At 36.0% G+C, this 23,614-nt stretch overlaps 1 protein-coding gene across 1 annotated transcript in view; it reads right to left on the reverse strand.

Annotated features, from left to right (window-relative positions):
* Positions 1–17,377, reverse strand: part of LOC311292512 (uncharacterized protein) — a 58,734-nt gene extending 41,357 nt beyond the window's left edge. The window contains exon 1 of the mRNA XM_084412224.1: positions 17,296–17,377. Within this exon, the coding sequence (XP_084268350.1) occupies positions 17,296–17,356 (61 nt within the window). The 5' untranslated portion in view covers positions 17,357–17,377. The remainder of the gene's footprint in view (positions 1–17,295) is intronic.
* Positions 17,378–23,614: the final 6,237 nt, after the last annotated feature.

A 23,614-nucleotide genomic window follows, 5' to 3' on the forward strand; every position in this document is an offset into this window, starting at 1 on the left:
TGTGTGTGTGTGTGTGTGTGTGTGTGTGTGTGTGTGTGTGTGTGTGTGTGTGTCTCTCTGTCTCTGTCTCTGTGTGTGTGTGTGTGTGTGTGTGTGTGTGTGTGTGTGTGTGTGAGAGAGAGAGAGAGAGAGAGAGAGAAAGTGAGAGAGGCAGAGAGACAAGGAAACAGAGAACAAATAATGTTAGCCTATGCAATCATATCTTTGTGTAGGCTAGTTGACAATAACAGTGTAACATATTCATAACGGATATACCAACAGTCAATCAAACACATTGTAATGGATTTTCCTTGCAGATAAATACACTCACAGAATAATTGCACTCACTCACATCCATACACGATAAATACCACAGGGCTGTCGCTGTCATCAGAGGATGACACGTCTCCAGATCCAAAACAATCACTGACTAGCCTTAGCCACTCTTGATGACCAGCAGAGCTTAGGTTAGAAGCCTCAAGTGAGTTCAACGCTTTTGGCGACTTTTTGGCGACTTTGCTCTCTTTTGACAGCGACATTTCTCAAATTAATAATATTTAATCTTTCTGAGGAGATCTGCTAGCTTGTTTACACAGAGCGCCGCGATTCTGACAGGAGGATGGCTGGACCAATCGCGTGCCGGTCAGGCGAAATGGGGCTTCCCATTGACAAATGATCAGCGTTTGTGTACATTTCTAAGATTTTTGATTGGTTCTATACAACGTGTAACACCATATTTGGAGAGCAGAGACGTTTCAGGGGATACCCGGGAAATGCTCAGAGGTGACGAGAGGAGTTGAGAAAAGCAATATTCATTTCCAGCGAATTTAGTAAAACTTTGTAAACTTTAATAGTCATTTAAATACCTTTACTCAATTATCTGGACTACGAAACTTTAGGAGATTATTTTTGAATGTCTGTTCTTTGAAATTTAGCACAAAAAAATAAATTAAATAAAAAATATTATTTCATTGTTTTTCCACATAAACGGCCCATATCTTAAAATGGAACGTTGCGACTTCCGACTCATTTCGCCAGATCGGGTCACATATATATATATATATATATATATATATATATATATATATATAAATAATATAGTTATATATATAACGTTAGATATGAGCAGAAATTGCTAAACAAAAGCTTATTTGATGTGGCAGTATATTCTACAGTAGCCTAAAAACTGTACCCAAATCTAGTCAACAAGTGACTGACTGTAACGTTGTTTTTATGAAATATTAGGGCATATAAATGCTAATTTGCAGTTTAATACGTTGCTTATACAAATACATTTTATTTCAACATATTCCAGTCGATTTTTACTCATCTCAGTAGGCTATAGCAAAGCAGTTTATTCTTTCACACACAGACGCGCGATTCATATTTAGGCTAAACAGTCTTTACAAATATGTCCCCTTCATTCATCTCACAGAAAGGCGAGTCATATTATAGAAATGCGATTCATCTTTTTGCGGTTTACATAGGCCTACACTAAAGTTATTCCATAACGTTATTCCACATCAACACTTGAGAAAAGAAAACAGCCTACCTCACTCCTCAGCGGGATCTGCTCCTCATATCAGGAGATATTGCTCCTCATATCAGCACTGTTCTGAGGAAACTTATGCCTCACTCGATTGCGACGCGCTTTGTTTACAGCTGATGTGGGGGCGTTTCACAGACTGAAATGGTTCTCAGAATTTGCGTTTGAATAGCACGCGCTCTCCGGGGAGAGGTCAAATTACTTTTGAATGGCTCGTAATGAGCTCGACTGGAGTCGCTCTCTTTTTGTACAGATTACAGAAGCTGAGAATATTTGTTTTTTATATAAATAACTTAATTTAAAAGATGCGATCTCAAGCTTTATGCCCATGGGTCTGTTTGCCTGTTTGACTGAATTTTCGCGGAGTTATAGATCATTTTCGAACGCGTTTCAAATGGGAGTTTACTGACAGAGAGAAGGCAGAAATCGCATCATGTTAATATTTCTTTATTTGTCAAAAAGCAAAACACTTTATTTTTATTGTGAGTATACAGAAAAAAAATAGAAACTGAACAGGATCGATTGATGTATTACACGAAAATGAAAGATCAAAATTAACAGAGCATTTAGTGTTTATTTTCATTGCTAAAAAAAAAAAAAAAACGAGCAAAACGCGCGGGCGCGTTTTTGGTCCCCAGAGGGTTAAACAGTTAAATTGCCCTTTTTTGCTGTGATACAGTGACATACCATGTAGACTTCACAGTTGTTCGAGATATTTTATTAACTCCTTTTCTGAATTACATTAACATTTTATATTGAATGTCTACTGTTAAAATATATGAACTAAGCATTACATGCCATGTTAAAGAAATCCATTTTTACCAGGTGAAAAAGACTTATTATTAAATGTATTAAATATGTACTTAAGTATGTTTTTTAGTACAAAACAAATATACTTTAATGCATTTATAATACATTTAACAGTACGTCTTTTTCACCTTGTATGTACAACAGAGGGAAATGTCAAAACATCACACTGTGTTGTAATAAAAAACGTCTAGGTTACGACCTCTGTCCCCTGAGAACAGGGAATGAGACACTGCATCGATGACGCTATGGGGAACGGCCTCCATGTGAACCGGTGTTTGAAAAGCTGTACAATCACGGCAATAGAATTTGACTGGCGACAGCCTGTGACACGACTAGTGCGACTCAGAAGTATTAAAGAAGCGCCTAGAGAACATCGTTCCCCAATAGCATCATCGAAGCAGTGCAAGTTCCCTTTTGAAAGGGAACAGTTACTTTTTTAACAGAGGTTCATTTTGCTTTAATATAAAAATAAACTCCTCTTTTTCCCCTTTCACAGTGATCAAACAATTTCCAACACGTCTGAGGTGCGAGGACTGATTCGAAGGAAATGCAACAATAAGGCAAACTCAAAGACCAATCACTCCAAATCACTTGAAGGATGAAGATGGTTTGAGTTGTAACAGTACTGTAACTGTTTGCAGCTATTAATGACTGCACTTTATTGACTGTAGTTAGGTTTATTGACTTAATTTTGTTTTTTTGTTGTTGTTTATAATACCTCTGCAGATCACTGTATTTTATGTTAATGTATTTTTTTTACAGTTTACATATGCTGCTGTACTGATGTACACTGGGTGTAGTACATTAAAGATTACTAGCTTTCAAAGTGTGTGTGTGTGTGTGTGTGTGTGTGTGTGTGTGTGTGTGTGTGTGTGTGTGTGTGTGTGTGTGTGTGTGTGTGTGTGTGTGTGTGTGTGTGTGTGTGTGTGTGTGTGTGTGTTGTTTTATACAAATATTTTTTTACTGTGTGTTTTACGGAATGATAATTTTTCACTGTATTTTTAATACATTAAAATATATTATTTTCATACTGAATGGTTTTATAAAAATGTATTTTTATTATATTAATAGTGGCTCTTATAGTGTTCTATTAATACATTATTAATAAGATGATATTATATTTAAAATATACTGGGAACACATTAATGTGAAGCTAAAAATATACTTCAGCTGTGTAGTTCTAAAACATATTTAAAGTGTATTAAAAATACAATTTAAAGAAGTGCTATTAAATTACACTAAATGTACTTGAAATAGTTTAATTTTAACACAATTAAGTATATTAAAATTAGGGCTGGGGGAAAAGCAAAGTCCGTCAAATAATGTGAAATTTCTCTGTAGTAGCTAGACTTCTGTTTGCAATAGCCCTACTGAGCTGGTATAGTCATGCTGGGCAACAATGGTCAAATTACCTGCTCTGATCACATGCTCTGGTAATAATAGCTTTGTAGGACTATATTTTATTTGGATAATTAGTAAAAAAAAAAAAAAAAAAACATCTGTTTAATTGATTATGTTGATTGATTATTGAAAAAGAATAATATATTGGTATATTGATGTTTAATATTAGTTTAATATAGGGCTATTTTCTGTTCTTTTTTTTCCTGTGTTGTTTAATTTAATTAGGTGATTCTAAGTTTAAATATTTATGATTACAAGCTTGGGGGAAATGCAATTAATTGCAATTAATTACAGCAAATTGTGCAATTAATTATTATTATTATTATTTTTTTTTTATCGATTCCCAGCCCTAGTTAAAATATATTACTATTACCTTAAATACATATAAAAGTATACTAAGTATATTTGAAGTTGTTTCAAAATAACACATTTAATACATACTCAATACAGTACACTTAAAATACATTAAATATATCAAAATAAGCGCAATTTAAATATATTTCACCTGGGAAGTGAAATAGGAATAGTATGTGGTACTGACAAATGCTTAGTCAGAGGTGGAAAGTCCAGGTTCAGAAAGTAAAAGTCCTCCTCAGTATTTTGTTCCAATCACCTGGATTTGCTAATTCAGGAGGAGATAGAACTAATTAGTGAACTCAGCTGCACAGCAATTTTATTTGTTTATTTGACTCCAGACTCAAGAGTGTTAAAGTGTTAAAATATGAGTGTTAAATTAACACTCAAGAGTGTTAATGTTAATGAGCTAATTAAGTGATTGATTGAGTGATGAGTGATCATTATTGAAGACACCTGAAGCAGAATCACTGAAGGAGAAAATCACAAATTTAGTCACCATCAATGTTCCCTCTAATTTTTTTCAGCACTGAGCAATTTTTTTTTTTCTGAGCGCACATTTCAGGACTGTGAGCAATTCGCAACCACGCGACCTGCCGAAAATGACCACGAGCCTGCGTTAGCCATAGGGGATTCAAAGAGATGACAGCAGATGCATCAATATGTCTACAAGGTTGATATTTATTCAATATCCTTTATAATGGTTGGACTTTGGGAACATTTTAAAGATGGTGTTTTACCAGTCAGTTTAAGTCAAGTCAAGTCAAGTATATTTGTATAGCGCTTTTCACAATACAAATTGTATTAAAGCAGCGTCACAGTATTAAATTAAAATAATACAACAAAGTTTGTTTCTAGTGGAATTTATTGATTGATAAAAATAAATTAATATTCCCAAAATATCCCCAACTTATGGGGATATTTAAGTTTAAGTTCAAGTTACAGTTTTTATTTCACTTTTAGATGCAATACATTTTAATTTAATCATTAAAACTGTATGTAAGCAGAACAGTGTTGATTTTAAAACTGTGCTGTTACAATGTTTAAAGTGTCTGACAACAATAAATATTCTTATTATAAATAAAACTGCCTAGTTTTTGAGCTGTGCATAACTGTAGCTGAATACTACACTGAATAAAATGATTTATTGACTTAGTTGAATTTACAAAAAAAAATTATGTTAAGTGGTTCCACATAATTGATTTTAGCTACATATAAACAAATGCATTACGTTGAACTTAGTTCAACGTAATGCATTTGTTTAAATGTAGCAAAAATCAATTATGTGGATCCAATTAACATAAATTCTTTTAGTAAATTCAACTAGTCAATGAATCATTTTTTTCAGTGTACATCACCTTTTCTCTTTGTTCATCTGGCTGTTATAACTCATGTACAACTGCCAAACAAAACTTAAAGTTAATAATTTAAGGGTCAAGAGCCCAACTAAAACACACACTGATCTCCACAATGGTGACTTTAATTATGGTTTTCTCCTTCAGTGATTCTGCTTGTTAACACCAGGTGTCTTCAATGTTTAACACCAGGTGTCTTCAATGTTGGCAATAAAAGATATTTTGAAAATTTTACTCATTTTAAATGGTTACCTTTAAAGGAATTCGTTTGATTAATTATTACTCAATTCTAATTTGTTAAATTTAATTAATAATATTGCTTGTAATCTGTTGCCTCATTTTTATTAATTAGATATCAATAAAATCAATGTATTCTTTTTTACAGTGTATGCTACTGTATTTTAATATTGGCCATTATGTGAGCTTGGAGAGCCAAATATTTTCTGAGGTGGTAACTTACTTGGTGTAAAAAGTTTGAGAACCACTGGCCTAAAGGATATGTATGCGTACCGTAAAACTTCAAATATAGCCCGGGCTTTTATTTTCCCCAATCGCCGAACTGCACCGGCTTGTATTTGAGACAGGCGTCTATATGAGACAGGCCTTTAATTTAATGAAACTTCACCCTGTGCTGCAATATACATTTAGTTTGACATTCCTTTACAAAAATCAGCTGGTTGAATGGAAACTGCTGATGTTATCGGATTTTCAGGTGACATTCTCAATTCATTCAGTAAACGGATGCTCTGAGGTAAAGTGAATTCAGACTGCAGACTTAGCAACGATTGTATTTGTACAGTACAATCATATAGCCTAGTACAGACATGATCTTAATTCAACAATGTCCTTAAACATAACTATATTGCTGGCCATAAACTGACAAAGTGCGCGTCCGGTGCGGTCTGCGATACCTCGAGTTGTCATGGACGCGACGCGGCGCTTCTCGTCCGGTGTGCGATACCTCGAATAGTCATGGACGCGATGCGGCGCTTCTAGTCCGGTGTGTGATACCTCGAGTTGTCATAGACGCGACGCGGCGTGGCGCTAACTCTCTGCCTGCCTTGCTTGCGCTTACAGCTCCCGCCCAGATGCGCAGGGCTCTCTTGCGTGCGCAAATCTGCACTATAGAACTGGCTTAAACCGACGATCTGACGGGTTTTAGAAGATTAAATACAACCCGAAACTAAAAAAACAGACCCGGCCTTTATTTATCCAAACCTGTATCCACACCAGGCGTGTAAAATAGACGTCTATTTGGGACTCGGCTATTATTTGAAGTTTTACGGTATGTAAACATTCTAACGTACATCCAGCTTGGTTGTCACATGTCAGTATTTTAAATGTTTATTACCTAGCCTGCATCACCTTTGATGCTCAGATGTTTAACCCCTGAAAAAAAAAAAATCTATTGCGCGGCCATTTCGAATGGCCTGCGCGGCCGTGCGCGCGCGCAGCTTAGAGGACCATTGGTCACCATTATGGAGATCCGTGTTTGATTTAGTTGGGCTCTTGACCCTTAAATGTTTAACTTTAGATTTTATTTGGCTGCTGTATCTGAATTATAACAGCCAGATGAACAAAGAGAAAAGGTGAACAGTTGGTGGTGGTTATATTTTAACAATCATCATTTGACCTGAATCATTGAACTCATTTAGAGCCTAATCTCTGGCTTAAATGTATATTGGTCATTACAGCGTCACAGTGATTCTACAGAATAATATCCAAATTTTTCAATATAATTCAAATTATTTCTTAAAAAAAAAAGTTGTTCTGATATACAAGGCACACACAGACATCAAGATACAGTGTATGATTCTCAACAATGGTGACAAAAAGAATATTCAATTAGGAAAAGGAAATTACTAAGACAATTCAATTCATAATTTATTCATACCGCAATGCATGATGGGAGCCATGAATGAGTTTTGATTGGTGGCACCCAGAATGCACTGCAACATGCTTTATTATTGTCACCATTGTTGAGAATCACAGGCTGATTCTTGATGTCTGTGTGTCCAAATAAAATCCTTCTTTTTTTTTTTTTTTTTATTCTTTCGATAATATTATATTGAAAATGCTGGCAATAGTATACTGTAGAACCACAGGATGCTGTAATCAACAAATTAAGCCTAATTCTCTAAATTAGTTTTGTGATTCAGGCAAAATGATGATTATGTAAAAACATAATTAACACCATTTGATTAACTTTTCTTGTTGTTCATCTGACAGTTATAATTCAGATACAACAGCCAAACTAAATCTAATGTTAATAGTTTAAGGGTCAAGAGCCCAACTAAAGCAAACACTGATCACCATAATGGTAACATAAAAAATAGATTTTCTCCTTTGGTGTTTCTGCTTGTTAACATCAGGTGTCTTCAATAATGCTCAATCATCACTCAATCAATCACTAAATTATCTCATTGACTTTAACACTCTTGAGTCTGGAGCCAAATAAACTCCCAGGAGAGTTCATTTAACACTGGAGTTTTTGCTGTGTACAGATTAAGTTCCATATTTTTCAATATAATTCAAATTATTTCTTAAAAGTTGTTCTGAAAAATAAAATCTTTATTTAAGGCACACACAGACATCAAGATTCAGTGTATGAAACTCAACAATGGTGACAAAAAGAATATTCAATTAGGAAAACAAGACAATTCAGATCATAATTTATTCATACTGCAATGTATGATGGGAGCCATGGATGAGTTTTGATTGGTGGCACCCAGAATGCACTGCAACATGCTTTATTATTGTCACCATTGTTGAGAATCACAGGCTGATTCTTGGTGTCAGTGTGTCCAAATAATATATTTCTTTTTTAGTGCTTGGAAGCACTTCGACTTCGGTTCAGTAATATCTTCACTAGAGGAAGCGGGGGCCGGTGAGAAGATTTTTCACGAGTGAAGATATTACTGCGCCGAAGTCGAAGTGCTTCCAAGCACTTGCTATGGTATTCCGCCATACAATATAGTTATCCATTTTTTTTATACTTAAAAAAAATAAATAAATAAAAAAAATACGCCTCCCTATCTGGACGTCTGTTTTTTTTTCCTGAAGCACGCAGCAAAGAACCTGCCGCTGTCAGTGTCATGTGACAAAACACTACAGCGAGATGGCTGCATGTGCGAGCACAAGTGGTCCACATCGTAGAAAAAGATGACGCGAGGAGTGACATATGGAAGTACTTTGCCTACCTTGCTCTGTTGCACAGTGCACCGATCCTTCAAAAGTAAATCGGAAATTAAAAACGTCACGATTCCTTAATGTATTAGTATCGATACTTCTAAGAATGACCGCGTTCCAGATTTGTAAGGCCGGCGACACACTGGCTGCGTGTCGTGTCCGTTTTTATTTCGGCCTGCGAAATAAAATATTTAACTGCCTGCGTGACACACGCGTCTCAGGCGCAGCTCGAGACGCGCGGAAAACCCATGCATGCCAGAAATAGAACCGACGCCTATTTTTCACGCGACACGCAAGCGTTTCCAGGCAAAATAGAATAGGGAAAGATATTTCTATGTCATTTTGACACGAATACATATTAATAAATTACATTTTGATGTTTGAAAGTCTCTAGGTTTTGACATAAATACAATATAAATGTAATTAAAAAAATATTATTGATTTTCAAATATTGCACCTCAATACAGAACGAAATATTCTGTAGCCTATTTTGCCGTCAAGTGCATCAACACTGCCGACGTTGTCTTTGCTGCTATATATTTATGTTTAACATGAAGTATAGGCCTTCCACAACTCTCTCCCCATATGTCAAATATATCACCAATGCTTATCATATGTTACCAATATTAAACATTGTTTAATATAATCGCTGTTCATATTTTTATTCAAAGTTCAGAATCAAGATAAAGTTATTACTGGTAACTCTTATGTTTCTTATGATAAATGAGATAATGCTGCTAAATTTATTTTATTTTTTTTACCTTGAATGTCATTGCTCTAATTAATTTTTTATATTTTGATATTTCATATTTTGTTCAAATGTTTAATATATCTGCTGTTCATATGTTCATTTATTAGTGTGTTATATGATTAGAATGTTGTCCCGGTTTTAAAATAAAGCACAGCAATGATATTTGAGAGTGTTTCTCCCTTTTCAGGAAAAGTATCGAAAAAGTATCGAAATCGCAATACTTGACTTGGTATCGGTATCGAAACAATAATTTGGGTGTCGTGACAACACTAATCCCTTTAACACTGGAGTGTTTGCTGTGTGAGTTCATGGGTGGAATAAATATATGGCAGGACTTTTACTTTCTGACCCCTGGACTCTCCACCTCTGCAATTAAGTTAAGACATTAAGTAAAGTTAACTAAAAAGTGTTAGTTAGAATCACTGTTGGATTTTACAGTTAAAGCTGCCGTTATTCATGCTTGAATCCATAATGACTCCATCGTAGTTCAGGATAACTCTTCAGTGGTTCATGAATTAGTTCATGCTTTCAATTATCATTAGTTCATGTTGAATTAAGTATTAATCCAGGTATTAGTACATGATTATTCATATAACCTTATTGTAAAGTGTTACCATTTTTTCCTCACTTAAAGCAAACAACACACTCTCCAGAATAAACTATTAGTCTTTATCAGAGAGTAGGGCTGTAGTCAAGACCACCTTTGTCGAGTCCAAGACCAGGACTAGTTGAGTCCAAGTCAAGACCGAGTCCAAAGAGGTTTGAGTCCAAAGGGAAAAAAAGTCCGTGAAGACTGAAGATCATTAATAAAAAATAATAATAATAAAAAAAAAACTGTGTTGCGTTTTTGCACGGTAGACTTATCAGTGCAATCATGATCTCCTTGGCTGCCATGATGGCTTTTTTCAAGAAGGAAAACAAAAGTGTTCAAAGGGTTGAAAACCACTTCAAATCGGGTCATGTAGTTGAGTGTAGCGTGTCCGAGGGTCAGCTTGTGGGTTTTGTAAGGGCCAGCATGAGGGACAAGACCTACAAAGTTGTGGTGAGTTTTGCAGGGAGGCTGGTAACGTTAGTTAGCATTATCGTTCACTTTAGCTACACTGTTAACCCTTGCTGTAAAAAAAGGCGTAATTCAGACAGTATCATACCATTTTCCATTAAAACAGTAATATACCGTAGAAAACAAAAATAGCCTACAGGAATAGAGTTGAGCCGGATACTCGGCTGAAACGAGTATCCGGTACGGATAAAGCACTTTTGTCGAGTACGAGTATTATACGAGTAATACGAGTCTTTATCTGTGTTCGGATTGAAAAAAAAAGAAAGTTATGTTGAGATTAGGACTGGGCGATATATCGATATATATATATATATATATATATTTATTCATTTATTTATTTATTTTTTAATGCGATATGGAATTAGACCATATCGCATACCGATATAGTTCAAATTTGCGCTGTGATCCTTGCTCCAAGCAAGCTGCTGTGCTGACCCGGAGCTCTCTGCACTGCTCCCCGCACCCCGCCCCTCCTTTTCCACTTTGCGTGCGTGTTTAGAGCTGGTTATGTTATAACATGAAATAAAGTCTTTCACCTCAGAAAAACGGACTTTCTTGTCCTGTCAGCCGTTATACTGTGGTCGTAGCGCACGCGCAAATGCGGCGGCGCGCGCTGTGTATCGCCTCACTGTACACTGTTAACCCTTGCTGTAAAAAAAGGCGTAATTCAGACAGTATCATACCCTTTTCCATTAAAACAGAAATATACCATAGAAAACAAAAATAGCCTACAGGAATATACTGTAAATGAACAGTGCTCAAAATCGACACTCAGAGGCTGTTTTCCCAATCACACCCTATACCCTCATTCCCTATTCTCTACATTAGTTCACTAATATAGTCCACTTGACAGAGTGAATAAAAGAAGTGAGTGAATTGAGAAACTGATGAACACCTGATAAGCAGAATCACTGAAGGACAGAGAAACAAGAACAGAAAAAAGAGAAACACAAGAACTACAACTGACTTCCAGTAACACTGAGTGTGAAACCAGTTTACAAAACAGTTTAACATTATTTCTTTCATACATGTACAAAAGTTCTTGTTGAGAATTAACAGAGATTTAGTTAATAATAAAGTTTGTTGTCACCATGATGGAGATCAGTATTTGCTTTAGTTGGTCTCTTGTCCCTGGATTTCTTACCTTTCATCTCTCTCTGACTGCTGTAACAGTGAGTATATAAAACACATTTGTTATGGCAAGAAAAAGTCAAGAGGAAGATGATCAGGTGTTTTTGTTCTTTTGTGATGATGTCACAATCATCTTGGACTGTCTGATTTTCAGATTTTTCCTGTATATATTCATTGAATTTATGGGTATTTAGAATATATCTGTGTATCTACATAATGAAATCATTATTTCTGTAATCAGGTCTTCTGAAAAATAACAATCATATAGTGCATTCAATTTTATTTTACTCCTGCTTGACTCAGACACACACAGATATCAACAATCAGCACATGCATCTCAACAATGGTGAAAAGTTTCATGTCGCAATGCATGCTGGGTTCCAGGATAATTTAAAGCTCCCAGCATGCACTGCTGCATGAATAATAATAATAAAAAAGAAATATTGCCACCATTGTTGAGATTAATGTGCTAAATTGTGATATCTCTGTGTTTCTAAAACATAGTGTAGCTCTGTTTTTTTGGTTTATGCATGATGTGTTAAAAAATGAGTCATAGTAATTTATTGCTGTAGTTTCACAGTAGTGCTAATGTAACATTTTTGATTGAAGATAAAACTCTGAATGAATAAGAATTAATTCCTTAGTGAATGAACAGGCAATATGATGATTTTGTCATCATAAGCATTACAACGGCAACCATTCATAAACTGTGTGTGCACAAGTGTGACTTGCAAAAACACAGCTCAAGCAGCAAAAGAAAGACAAATGTTTTAGCATCAGCAACCCAACTAAAGCAAGCACTGATCTCTATAATGGTAACTTCAAACAAACATTTTCAATTAAAAACTTCTGTTTGACAGAAATAAAGTCATACTGGTTAATAATAAGTGTAATAATGTGTAATGGCTGGAAGTCAGTCGTAGTTATTGTGTTTCTCTATTTTCTGTTCTTGTGTTTCTCTTTTCTTCAGTGATTCTGCTTGTTAACAGCATGTGTTCATCACTAATGCTCAACAATCACTTACATAATTAATTATCTCACTGCAACACTGTCTCAATGTTACTTTTTACTCTTTGTAGTGTGGATTTCCCTGTGGGGTTGAAAGGGTTAACAGTGTAAGATAAAAAGACACACCCACAAAATGTATTTTAACAGTAATAAACTGTAAGTTATAAAACAGGTTTATACTGGCAACACTGTTGCCAGTAGTTTACTGTAAAATTTCGTTTTTTGGGTCACCGTTGTGCAGAAGAGTAGAGCCTGTGCTTTAGTCCAGGAAAGGATCTACACACATTGATGATACGCTGCATGTTGCTTTATTTAACAGGCAGTGACTGTGTAGTTGCTGGTCCAGTGGAAATCTCTTTATTTACAAAAGTTTTGTTGTGGTTTCAAATGAAATAAGTTCACAGTAATACTTTGCTAATGTTATTAATGCATTATACATTTTAGTTTAATACATTTAAATGACAGTTGGTCAATTTAAGGTTTCTGCAAGTGAAATTAGTTAACTCGAGTTTTAGTGCATTTTACAGTAACATACTGTAGATTACAGTAAAGAACTGCACAATTAACAGTAAATTACTGGCAACAGTGTTGCCAGTATTTTACTGTAAAAAACCCCGGTAAGGTCTAACAGTGTATATAAAGTGCAAAAGAAACTACGAGCATGCAACGCCGTTACGTTGTAAATTACACGAAATAAAAGTAATGCAGGTATGAATTTCATTCTATTCACCAGGAGCAGTTTCCATGTTTCATTAACAGTTCTTGTATTGTGTAGGCTATTCACCATGGTAACTGTCGTTTCCATATTAACCCCAAAATGCCACTATTTTTCTTTGTGTTATTTTTTATATTTTTAAATATACTGTAGTGGCTCATACCAACATTGTATTAACAAAAACTAGTTTGGGACTGCTATTTAATACCTTTAGCATAGGCCTAATGTTTATTTATTAGTACTAGTCTTTACTATTAGTCATATTCTTACAATTTATGTTAAGTAAAGGGGGACAGTAGTACTTGTGTGTGTGTTAACAAATTTTGAAAAAAATAAAACATGAAAAATAAAAAATATTGGGATATATATATCGTATATCGAAATTCAGCCTAAATATATCGGGATATGACTTTTGGTTCATATCACCCAGCCCTAGTTGAGATGAAAACTCTTGTTCATTACATTTTACTTCATAATTGCAACAGCATGTGTTGTATTCATTGTTGCAAAACTTGTTCTGTAGTTCGTTTGTTATCGTGATCAAAACCATTGATCTGAAGCTCAATGCTGATGCTGTCATGTAAATATTTTTTTAATCAGTAATAAATATAACAATTTCTGATCAACCCATATCAATTGCATACCGGTTAAAGCCTCGCCCATTTTAAGACAACCCGACTCACTTCCGGGTTAAATCCCGCCCACTTCCGGGTTAGGTCCCGCCCAGTCCGAGTACAGATACAGATACAGATAATTCATATGGTTAACAGATACAGATACAGATACAGATAATGCTGTACTCGCTCATCCCTATACAGGAATATACTGTAAATGAACAGTGCTTAAAATCGACACTCAGAGGCTGTTTTCCCAATCATACGCTATACCCTCATTCACTATTCCCTACATTAGTTCACTAATATAGTCCACTTGACAGAGTGAATGAAAAGAAGAGAGTGAATTGAGAAACTGATGAACACCTGATAAGCAGAATCACTGAAGGACAGAAAAACAAGAACAGAAAAAAGAGAAACACAAAAACAACAACTGACTTCCAGCAATACTGAGTGTGAAACCAGTTTACAAACCAGTTTATGATTATTTCTTTCATACATGTACAAAAGTTCTTGTTGAGAATTAACAGAGATTTAGTTAATAATAAAATTTGTTGTCACCATGATTGAGATCAGTATTTGCTATAGTTGGTCTCTTGTCTCTGGACTTCTTACCTTTCATCTCTCTCTGGCTGTTATAACAGTGAGTTTATAAAACACATTTGTTATGGCAAGAAGAAGTCAAGAGGAAGACGATTAGTTGTTTTTTGGCTTTTGTGATGATTTAGCATTCATCCTGGACATGTCTGATTTTCAGATCTTTCCTGTATATAATCTTTGAAATTATGGGTATTTCATATTTAGCATATTTATCTGTGAATCTACAACATGAAAACACATTTTTTGTAAGCAGGTCTTCTGAAGAATATCATAATCATATAGTGCATTAAAACATGTTTAACTCCTGCTTGACTCAGACACACACAGACATCAACAATCATCATATGAATCTCAACAATGGTGAAAAGTTTCATGTCGCAATGCATGCTGGGTTCCAGGATAATATAAAACTCCCAGCATGCACTGCTGCATGAATAATAAAAAAAAAAAAAAAAAATATTGCCACCATTGTTGAGATTCATGTGCTAAATTGTGATATCTCTGTGTTTCTAGAACATAGTGTAGCTCTGTTTTTTTTTTTTGGTTTATGCATGATGTGTTAAAAAAAAGAGTCATAGTAATTTATTGCTGTAGTTTCACAGTGGTGCTAATGTAACACTTTTGATCGAGAATAAAACTCTGAATGAATAAGAATTAATTCCTTAGTGAATGAACAGGCAATATGATGATTTTGTCATCATAAGCATTACAACTGCAATCATTCATAAACTGTGTGCGCACAAGTGTGACTTGCAAAAACACAGCTCAAGCAGCAAAAGAAAGGTGAATGTTTTAGCATCAGCATCCCAACTAAAGCAAGCACTGATCTCTATAATGGTAACTTCAAACAAACATTTTCAATAACAACTTCTGTATGACAGAAATAAAGTCATACTGGTTAATAATAAGTGTAATAATGTGTAATGGCTGGAAGTCAGTCGTAGTTATTGTGTTTCTCTATTTTCTGTTCTAACATATAGTGTTGCCAGTATTTTACTGTAAAAAAACCCGGTAAGGTCTAACAGTGTAGGCTACTGTAGCCTTATGGTATGAGTCATATCAAGCATTTTATGATGCCACTGTCAAAACAATATTTAGCCTAGGCATACCTCTTCATGCATTTACTGAACATTTGTGTAATAATTCATGGCAAGTTAATAAACTGAATATGATGATGGTCCACACGCACACAATATAAAATACATGATAAAATACACGATGATAAATATAAAATTCAATACACAATACCTATATAAAACACTATTATTTACACGATTACTACTGAAAGAACTGCTATTAATTGCACATTCACTATATAAAATTCACTGGAGGAAAAAGTTTGCGTGGCCGTCGTCAAATTTGGAAGTCGCTCAAAAGGCTCTTTCGGTTTATGGGATGAGTAGTTCCTTCGCTCGGAAATGAAAATATGTACACAGTCTTGTACCTTTGACTTTTTTGGGATTTTCTCTTCGTTTTTTCACTCAAAATGATATGTTGTATGCTTATGAGTTGAGCCGTAGCTGGTTATCCTCAGACATGCTCTAAAACCCTTTAGATACGGATTTTTCCAAAACGTCAATGGGAGAAATGAATGCGAAATTTACTTCCGGCACCTAAGCTCTCTCGGGCTGTGGGCGGGACTGTGATGCTCTATTAAACTGCATGAGGGAGGGCCGAGCCAACTCACACACACACACAAACACACACACACACACTATGCGGATAAACCGCGGATCGGGTGGATGACGTGACGAAAAATAATATTTTAATTAAATTCGGGCGGGTGGCGGTAGAACCAATCAAATGAAAAAAGTTTGCCACTAAGCAAACCTGCAAACTATGAGCCGAGCTGTCAGTGCTGGAGGAGGCCTAAACATCTCGTAGACTACTGGGTTATTTTGTTTCGATATCAGCTATATTTTAAAACAGCCAGTCATTGGAGCCTACCACTCGTGGAATAGGCATTTAAAAGAGAGGCAGATTATGGAGTGATATGACTCAGACATCGGGCAATGTTCAGATGTCATTCAGCGAGATGTTCAGAATAACGCAAGAGCTAAACTTCTACAAGCTCAATAACATCCACATCAAAAAAAGTCTGAAAACTTTGCCCATTAATTAGATGTGCAAGGCAAGCAGGCAAGTTTTCGGGTTGTTATGGACAATTAAAAATGTGAATATTCACGTTGCACTAGCGGTGGACTTTCAGCAAGTTTATTTAAACATTTATTTTTTAAAGAGCCGTTTGTGAGTCAAAAGAGCCGAAATGCCCATCACTAGTTATTAGGTGGCCAGTGTTTCACTTTCCCTCCAATATTATTATGTTCCCAGTAAGCACACATACGTTGTGGCAATGTATGTGTGCTTACTGGGAACATAATAAAGACACCTGGACTCGGTCGAGACCAAAAGCCATATTTGGCAAGACCAGTGGCCGAGACCGAGACAAGTCCGAGTCCGAATACCAGCGAGTCTGAGACAAGTCCGAGACCATAGAAAAACGTTCTTGAGTCCGGACTCGAGTCCAAGAGGCACTACAGCCCTATCAGAGAGCTGTTCAAATCACTGACACACTCTTAATATGAAGATAATTCTTCATCATCAGATGTTTGAGTGACACTATGTCCAGTATCAGGAATAATACAGTATGATCTGTGTGTATCAATACACAACTCTGAGATCACAACATGAATGTGTGCAAGAATAAACTGAGCATGTTCAAATGAACTCTTTCCAGACTAATTCCACTAAATGTCTTTAGAGAAAATACAGATTTCTTTACCTGTGAGAAGTGAAGAGAGAATGATCAGTCCCAGCAGACACAGATCACACTTATCAGCCATTTTGTGTTTCTGTCAGTCTTTCTCTTCATTATATATAGTTACAGCTCTTCCTTTAAACATCATCAGCTCCTCCTCTGGTTGTGTAACTTTCTCTGATCTCATCAAATGAGTGTTTGAATTCTGCTAGAGTTGCTGTTTAGTGACACGATGCCACAGTGAAGTGTTGCTTTAAGTGTGTGTGAAACGTGCGAGAAGTGCATATACTGTGAACACACTGTCTCACACATCTGATCTGAACAGTTTATTGGCTACTTTTGCACACGAGAGAATTACTGTTAGTCTCACTTCTTTCTTTTAGCAGTTTCCCACATGCCGTTAAAATCTAGAAATAAAATAATTACATTATTAGTAATAAAATTAGTTTGCTACTGAAAAGGTTTCCACTATTATTATTATTATTATTATTACTGTTTTTAAGGTATTTTGTAATGATAAACATCAGCTCCAGTTTGGTGTAACAGAAAGTATTTGCACACACTTCAGCGTCTGTAAAACAGATATTAAATGTCTTCAGGAAGAGTTTCTACACATGGATTATAATGTTCTGCTTTACTCTCTCCAGCCCTGAGAAAATAGATCAGATCTAGACTCCTTTATTAAAGGATAATTCCGGTATTTAGCACTTTGAGTCTCTTTTCTGGTTTGTTTTGGATGAACTAGAGTGGTGGACACAGAAATGTTGACGATGGGTCCTGTCTCGACTTTTTGACTCGTTTAGAATCGCCTTTGACCGCTTCAGAGTGGCTGGCTGTGGGCATGCACAAACATGTCCTTAAAACAACCCTTAATGTTCGTTTTCAAAACTGTGCAACTCACCGAGTGGTTAGTGGTGTTCGTTGATGATTAAAAACAAATATATCGGCGCAATGTATGATTTCAATCCGTGTTATTTTCTATAGTGGAACTATTTTTTCAGATACCTCATGATATTTGAGTCTGTAGCGTAGTAATATCAACAAGTTTTCAGATAACTCACAACCGCGTATAAACTTCCGCTCGATATTTGAGTCTGAAGCGCAGTAATATCAATGAGCAATGAGTCCTCCAACAGAAATCAATGGGATTTTACAAAATGCCAAATAAAACACGACAGAAACTGTATTTCCCTACGCTACTTGTTTTGGAACATCGACGAACATCACTAACCACTCGGTAATAATGACGGGGATAATTCTCGGTCAGCTGGTTTTGTGTGCTGTGACACAGACGGAGCTGTTTAAAGCGATTCAGAGATGCTTTAAAGTCTATTTTGAATTTAATTTGCTGTAAAAGTCAATGTTGCAACCCTGGCTCATGTGAAAAACGTCCCTGTGGCAACATTTTTGCAAGACGCAGAGTAGGGCTGGGCGATATATATCGTGAGATTGTTATGCGCATCTCGTCAGTAAAGCCGGTTCCTTGATTAGTAGTAAATCACCATCACCTGCTTTCAGATGGAGCGGCATTTACTACAAAGAGCCGTAGTTAACTGACAAGCTGAGCCATATCGCATTAATATCGCGGACGTATCGCCAGCGATAATTAATGCGATATGGCTCAGCTTGTCAGTTAACTACGGCTCTTTGTACACAGCAAAAACTCCAGTGTTAAATTAACACTCCTGGGAGTATATGAGTCCACACTCAAGAGTGTTTAAGTTAATGATATAATTAAGTGATTAATTTAGTGATGATTGAGCATTATTGAAGACATCTGATGTTAACAAGCAGAATCACTGAAGGAGAAAATCTCAAATTGTAAGTTACCGTTATGACGATCAATGGTTGCTTTAGTTGGGCTCTTGAACCTTATATTATTAACTTTAAATTTTGTTTGTCTGTTGTTTCTGAATTATAATCACCAGTTGAACGAAGAAAAAAGTGATCTGATGGTGTTGGTTATATTATGACAATCATCATTTGAACTTGATCACTGAACTCATTGAAATCCTTCTTTCTGACTTCGATTTATGTTGTTGGTTAGTGAATCTGCATAAATGCCCAGAATTTTTTATATAATATAAAGGATTTCTTAAAACTTGTTAAAAAAAAATCATTCTTTTAGGCACACACAGATGTCAAGATTCAGTCTATGCATCTCAACAATGGTGAGGAGCAGAATATTCAATTAGGAAAAGTAAATTACATAGACAATTCAGATCATAATTTATTCATACCGCAATGCATGATGGGAGCCATTAATGAGTTGTGATTGGTGGCAGCCACTGCAACATGCTTTATTATTGTCACCATTGTTGAGATTCACAGGCTGATTATTGATGTCTGTGTTTTAAATAAATTTATTTGAATGTCTTTTGATCAGAACAATGTTTATTAAATATTTTGAATTATAAGTAAAGTACTGATAACCATAGGCTGAAGAATCACTAAACTGCTGCTAATAAGTTAAACCAAACTATCTCAATGAGTTTTTCAGATCACAGCATGATTATGTCAAAACATAACCAGCACTATAACATAACATTTTACTTTGTTCATTTAACTGTTATAAATCAATAACAGCAGACAAAACAACAGTAACTATTAGAGTAAACATGTAATGGTCAAGAGCCCAACTAAAGCAAACACCCATCACCTTAATGGTAACTTACAATTTGTGATTTTCTTCTTCAGTGATTCTGCTTGTTAACATCAGGTGTCTTCAATAATGCTCAATCATCACTAAATTAATCACTTAATTATCTCCTCAGCCCTAAATGCCGCTTCATCTGAAAGCAGGTGATGGTGATTTACTACTAATCAAGGAACCGGCTTTACTGACGAGATGCGCATAACAATCTCACGATATATATCGCCCAGCCCTAACGCAGAGTACGTTGTGTTGTGCACGTTTCTACCCGATAGTGTTAACAAAAGCAAATGCGACATGAAAATGTAATCGTAGCCATGGTGTTTAAGATTATTAATGACCTTTGAGCTCTTACATCATGACTCGTCTTTCACAGGATTCGAACCCAAGGTCTTCCAGCTGAGCTACTGAGCAAGCTTAATAAGTTATCATAAATGTGTGTGGAAACGATTAAAAGTGCTTGCTGTTTTACTGCCTCTAGTCTTCATTTCTTTTAGAAACTGCAGTAATATGTTGTAACGAGGTTAAATGTTGTGGGAAGAAGGAGGCGGGAACCGGCGACCATTCAAACTCATTTTAATGATAAAAATAAAACAAATATAAAACGAAAGCCCCTCACAGACGACTGCTGTCACAATAAAAAAAAAACACAACACAAGTTCAGGCCTGTCCTCTCTCGATCTCCACTGTCGTCGCTCCTCCTTTATGCTTCCGCTCATCCGTGAGAGATAGGAGACCGGTGCGTCTCACAGGTGTCGCTCATCAGTAATCACGCCACCGGCCTCGTGCCGCTCTCCCACGGCCCTCGGCCTCGTCCTGTTCGCCACATATGTACATATTGGTACGTATTTTGCGGTTTGCAACGTTTTTCCAATGAGCCAGTGTTGGCTATATTTTATGAATACCTTGGTGTGTCATTATGAGAGTCAGTATGTGTCATCGGCACCATGCTCTGAAGATACTCAAGATATTTCTTCCTTGTAAAAATATAATGATAACATCATTATATAATATAATAAGGTAATATCTTTTATTTTTTCCTTTTGTAATGAAACGGGTCTTGACAGATTTCTTGAGTCACACCGAGAACAATGATACCAATCATGCCATAGACGGACCGAACTTGCTGTCCACAGTAATGGTTGTCTTTTGTGTCGGTCACAGTCAGGTTTGTTTGGATTCATTGTGTTTCATCATCGTCTGCCTTAAGCACTTTTTTGTTGTCATGGACACTAAAGATTTTCAGCTTTACACTCATCAGTCACCATCATCATCACATGTATTTGTGTTCAGTTCTGGTTCAGTCAGTGTCTGGTGTCGTCTTTAGTGGGTGTGTTGCATGTTACTCTGTTCCTGTTTGGATTACTTGTTGGTTTAATTAAATATTCATCTTCATCTTCATCTTCGTGTGTGTTTCTACACCTGCGTGACAGTGTCTTTGTGTTGTGGCTTTGAGCTCTAGTGTTTTCAGAAGCATGACACCGCTGGTGTTGAGAACTCAGTTAGTTTGACCGCACTGGTTTAACCCACACACAACTGTGATCATCTCTGAACCCAGTTTAGGAGGACCGGTGTTAATTCTCACACATTCAGAAAACAGTTCCTCTTCTTTCTTAAAGTGGGTTTCTGAAGAAAAGAGAAACACAAGAACTACAACTGACTTCAGACATAGTCTTAGATGAAATCAACTGAAGATAAAAGAAGACATTAAATCTGTGAAGATCTCAGCAGAGGAGGGTTAAACAACTCCACAAACAGCATTACCAGCTTCACTTATTACTAACCAGACTGACTTTATTTCTACCAGAAAGACTCAGGAGGCAAGATAACGTATGAATACGATTTATTTAACAGTTGTATGCAAAATGCAATGTTAAAATTATTTGGCGTAGGCTCCGTCCGTAATCCAGATCCGTAAAGACACTCTCAGTTCCCGCCTGAAGATGAAGGCAGGATCGGAGCCTAACCCCAAAATTACTGAGAAAGGAAATCGATACCCACCAGTTGGAGGATTCCCTGAATGAAGAACCTAAGATATTTAGGCAAAGAAAATAGATTATATTATTGAAAAATACAGACATTGACATAGGTGTAATAATCTTTAAACAGAGCTAACCGTTAGGCCGTTGCCTAGAGTGATGTGAGTAATGCCAAGTAAGAGGAGAAGACAGCTTGAGTAAGTGAGTTAGCCTCGATAGGCCGAATGGAAAAAGCTGTGTTGGCTAGGAAATAAATAAATAAGGGAAACTGCCACCACAACCAGAAGTGTGTATAGATAGTATGCTTACCTCAGGAGATTTAATATGTAAGGTTTATTAAATGCTTGATGCTTGTTAATAACAAAGTTAACTTTAGTGTTAGCAAAAGAGGATGTGAGTAATGTGTAATGTGGTTAAGTTTTGAGGTTTGGAGAGAGTCACGTACCACAGGTACAAGACTGGTCTCTTAAGGTGCAAATCACAAGGGTACAAATATGTACCCTATGCCAAGGGTACAAACGGGTACATACCCTTGAGGTAGGGCTGGGCGATTTAAATCGCGATATTGTTATGCGCAGCTCATCAGTAAAGCCGGTTCCTTGATTAGTAGTAAATCGCCTTCACCTGCTTTCAGATGGAGCGGCATTTACTACAAAGAGCCGTAGTTAACTGACAAGCTGAGTCATATCACATTAATATCGCGGACATATCGCCAGCGATAATTAATGCGATATGGCTCAGCTTGTCAGTTAACTACGGCTCTTTGTACACAGCAAAACCTCCAGTGTTAAATTAACACCCCTGGGAGTGTATGAGTCCACACTCAAGAGTGTTTACGGTAATGAGATAACTAAGTGATTAATTTAGTGATGATTGAACATTATTGAAGACACCTGATGTTAACAAGCAGAATCACTGAAGGAGAAAATCACAAATTGTAAGTTACCATTATTGTGATGGGTAGTTGCTTTAGTTGGGCTCTGACCCTTTTATGTGTACTTTAGATTTTGTTTGGTGGTTGTATCTGAGTTAAAACTGCCAGTTGAACAAAGAATAAAAAGTGATCTGATGGTGTTGGTTATATTATGACAATCATCATTTGAACTTGATCACTGAACTCATTAAAATCCTTCTTTCTGACTTCGATTTATGATGTTGGTTACAGCATAACTGTGAATCTGAATAAATGGCCAGAATTTTTGATATAATATAAAGGATTTCTTAAAAGTTGTTTAAAAAAAATAATTACTTTAGGCACACACAGATGTCAAGATTCAGTCTATGCATCTCAACAATGGTGAGGAGCAGAATATTCAATGAGGAAAAGTAAATTACATAGACAATTCAGATCATAATTTATTCATACCGCAATGCATGATGGGAGCCGTTAATGAGTTGTGATTGGTGGCAGCCACTGCAACATGCTTTATTATTGTCACCATTGTTGAGATTCACAGGCTGATTATTGATATCTGTGTTTTAAATGAATATGTCTGAATGCCTTTATGATCAGAACAATGTTTATTAAATATTTTGAATTATAAGTAAAGTACTGATAATCATAGGCTGAAGAATCACTAAACTACTGCTAACAAGTTAAACCAAACTATCTTAATATGTTTCATTTTTCAGATCACAGCATGATTATGTCAAAACATAACTAACACTATTACATCACATTTTACTTTGTATCATTGTGCCACCTACTGTT

Source organism: Rutilus rutilus (assembly GCF_951802725.1).
Source record: "Rutilus rutilus genome assembly, chromosome: 1".
Lineage (NCBI taxonomy): Eukaryota > Metazoa > Chordata > Actinopteri > Cypriniformes > Leuciscidae > Rutilus > Rutilus rutilus.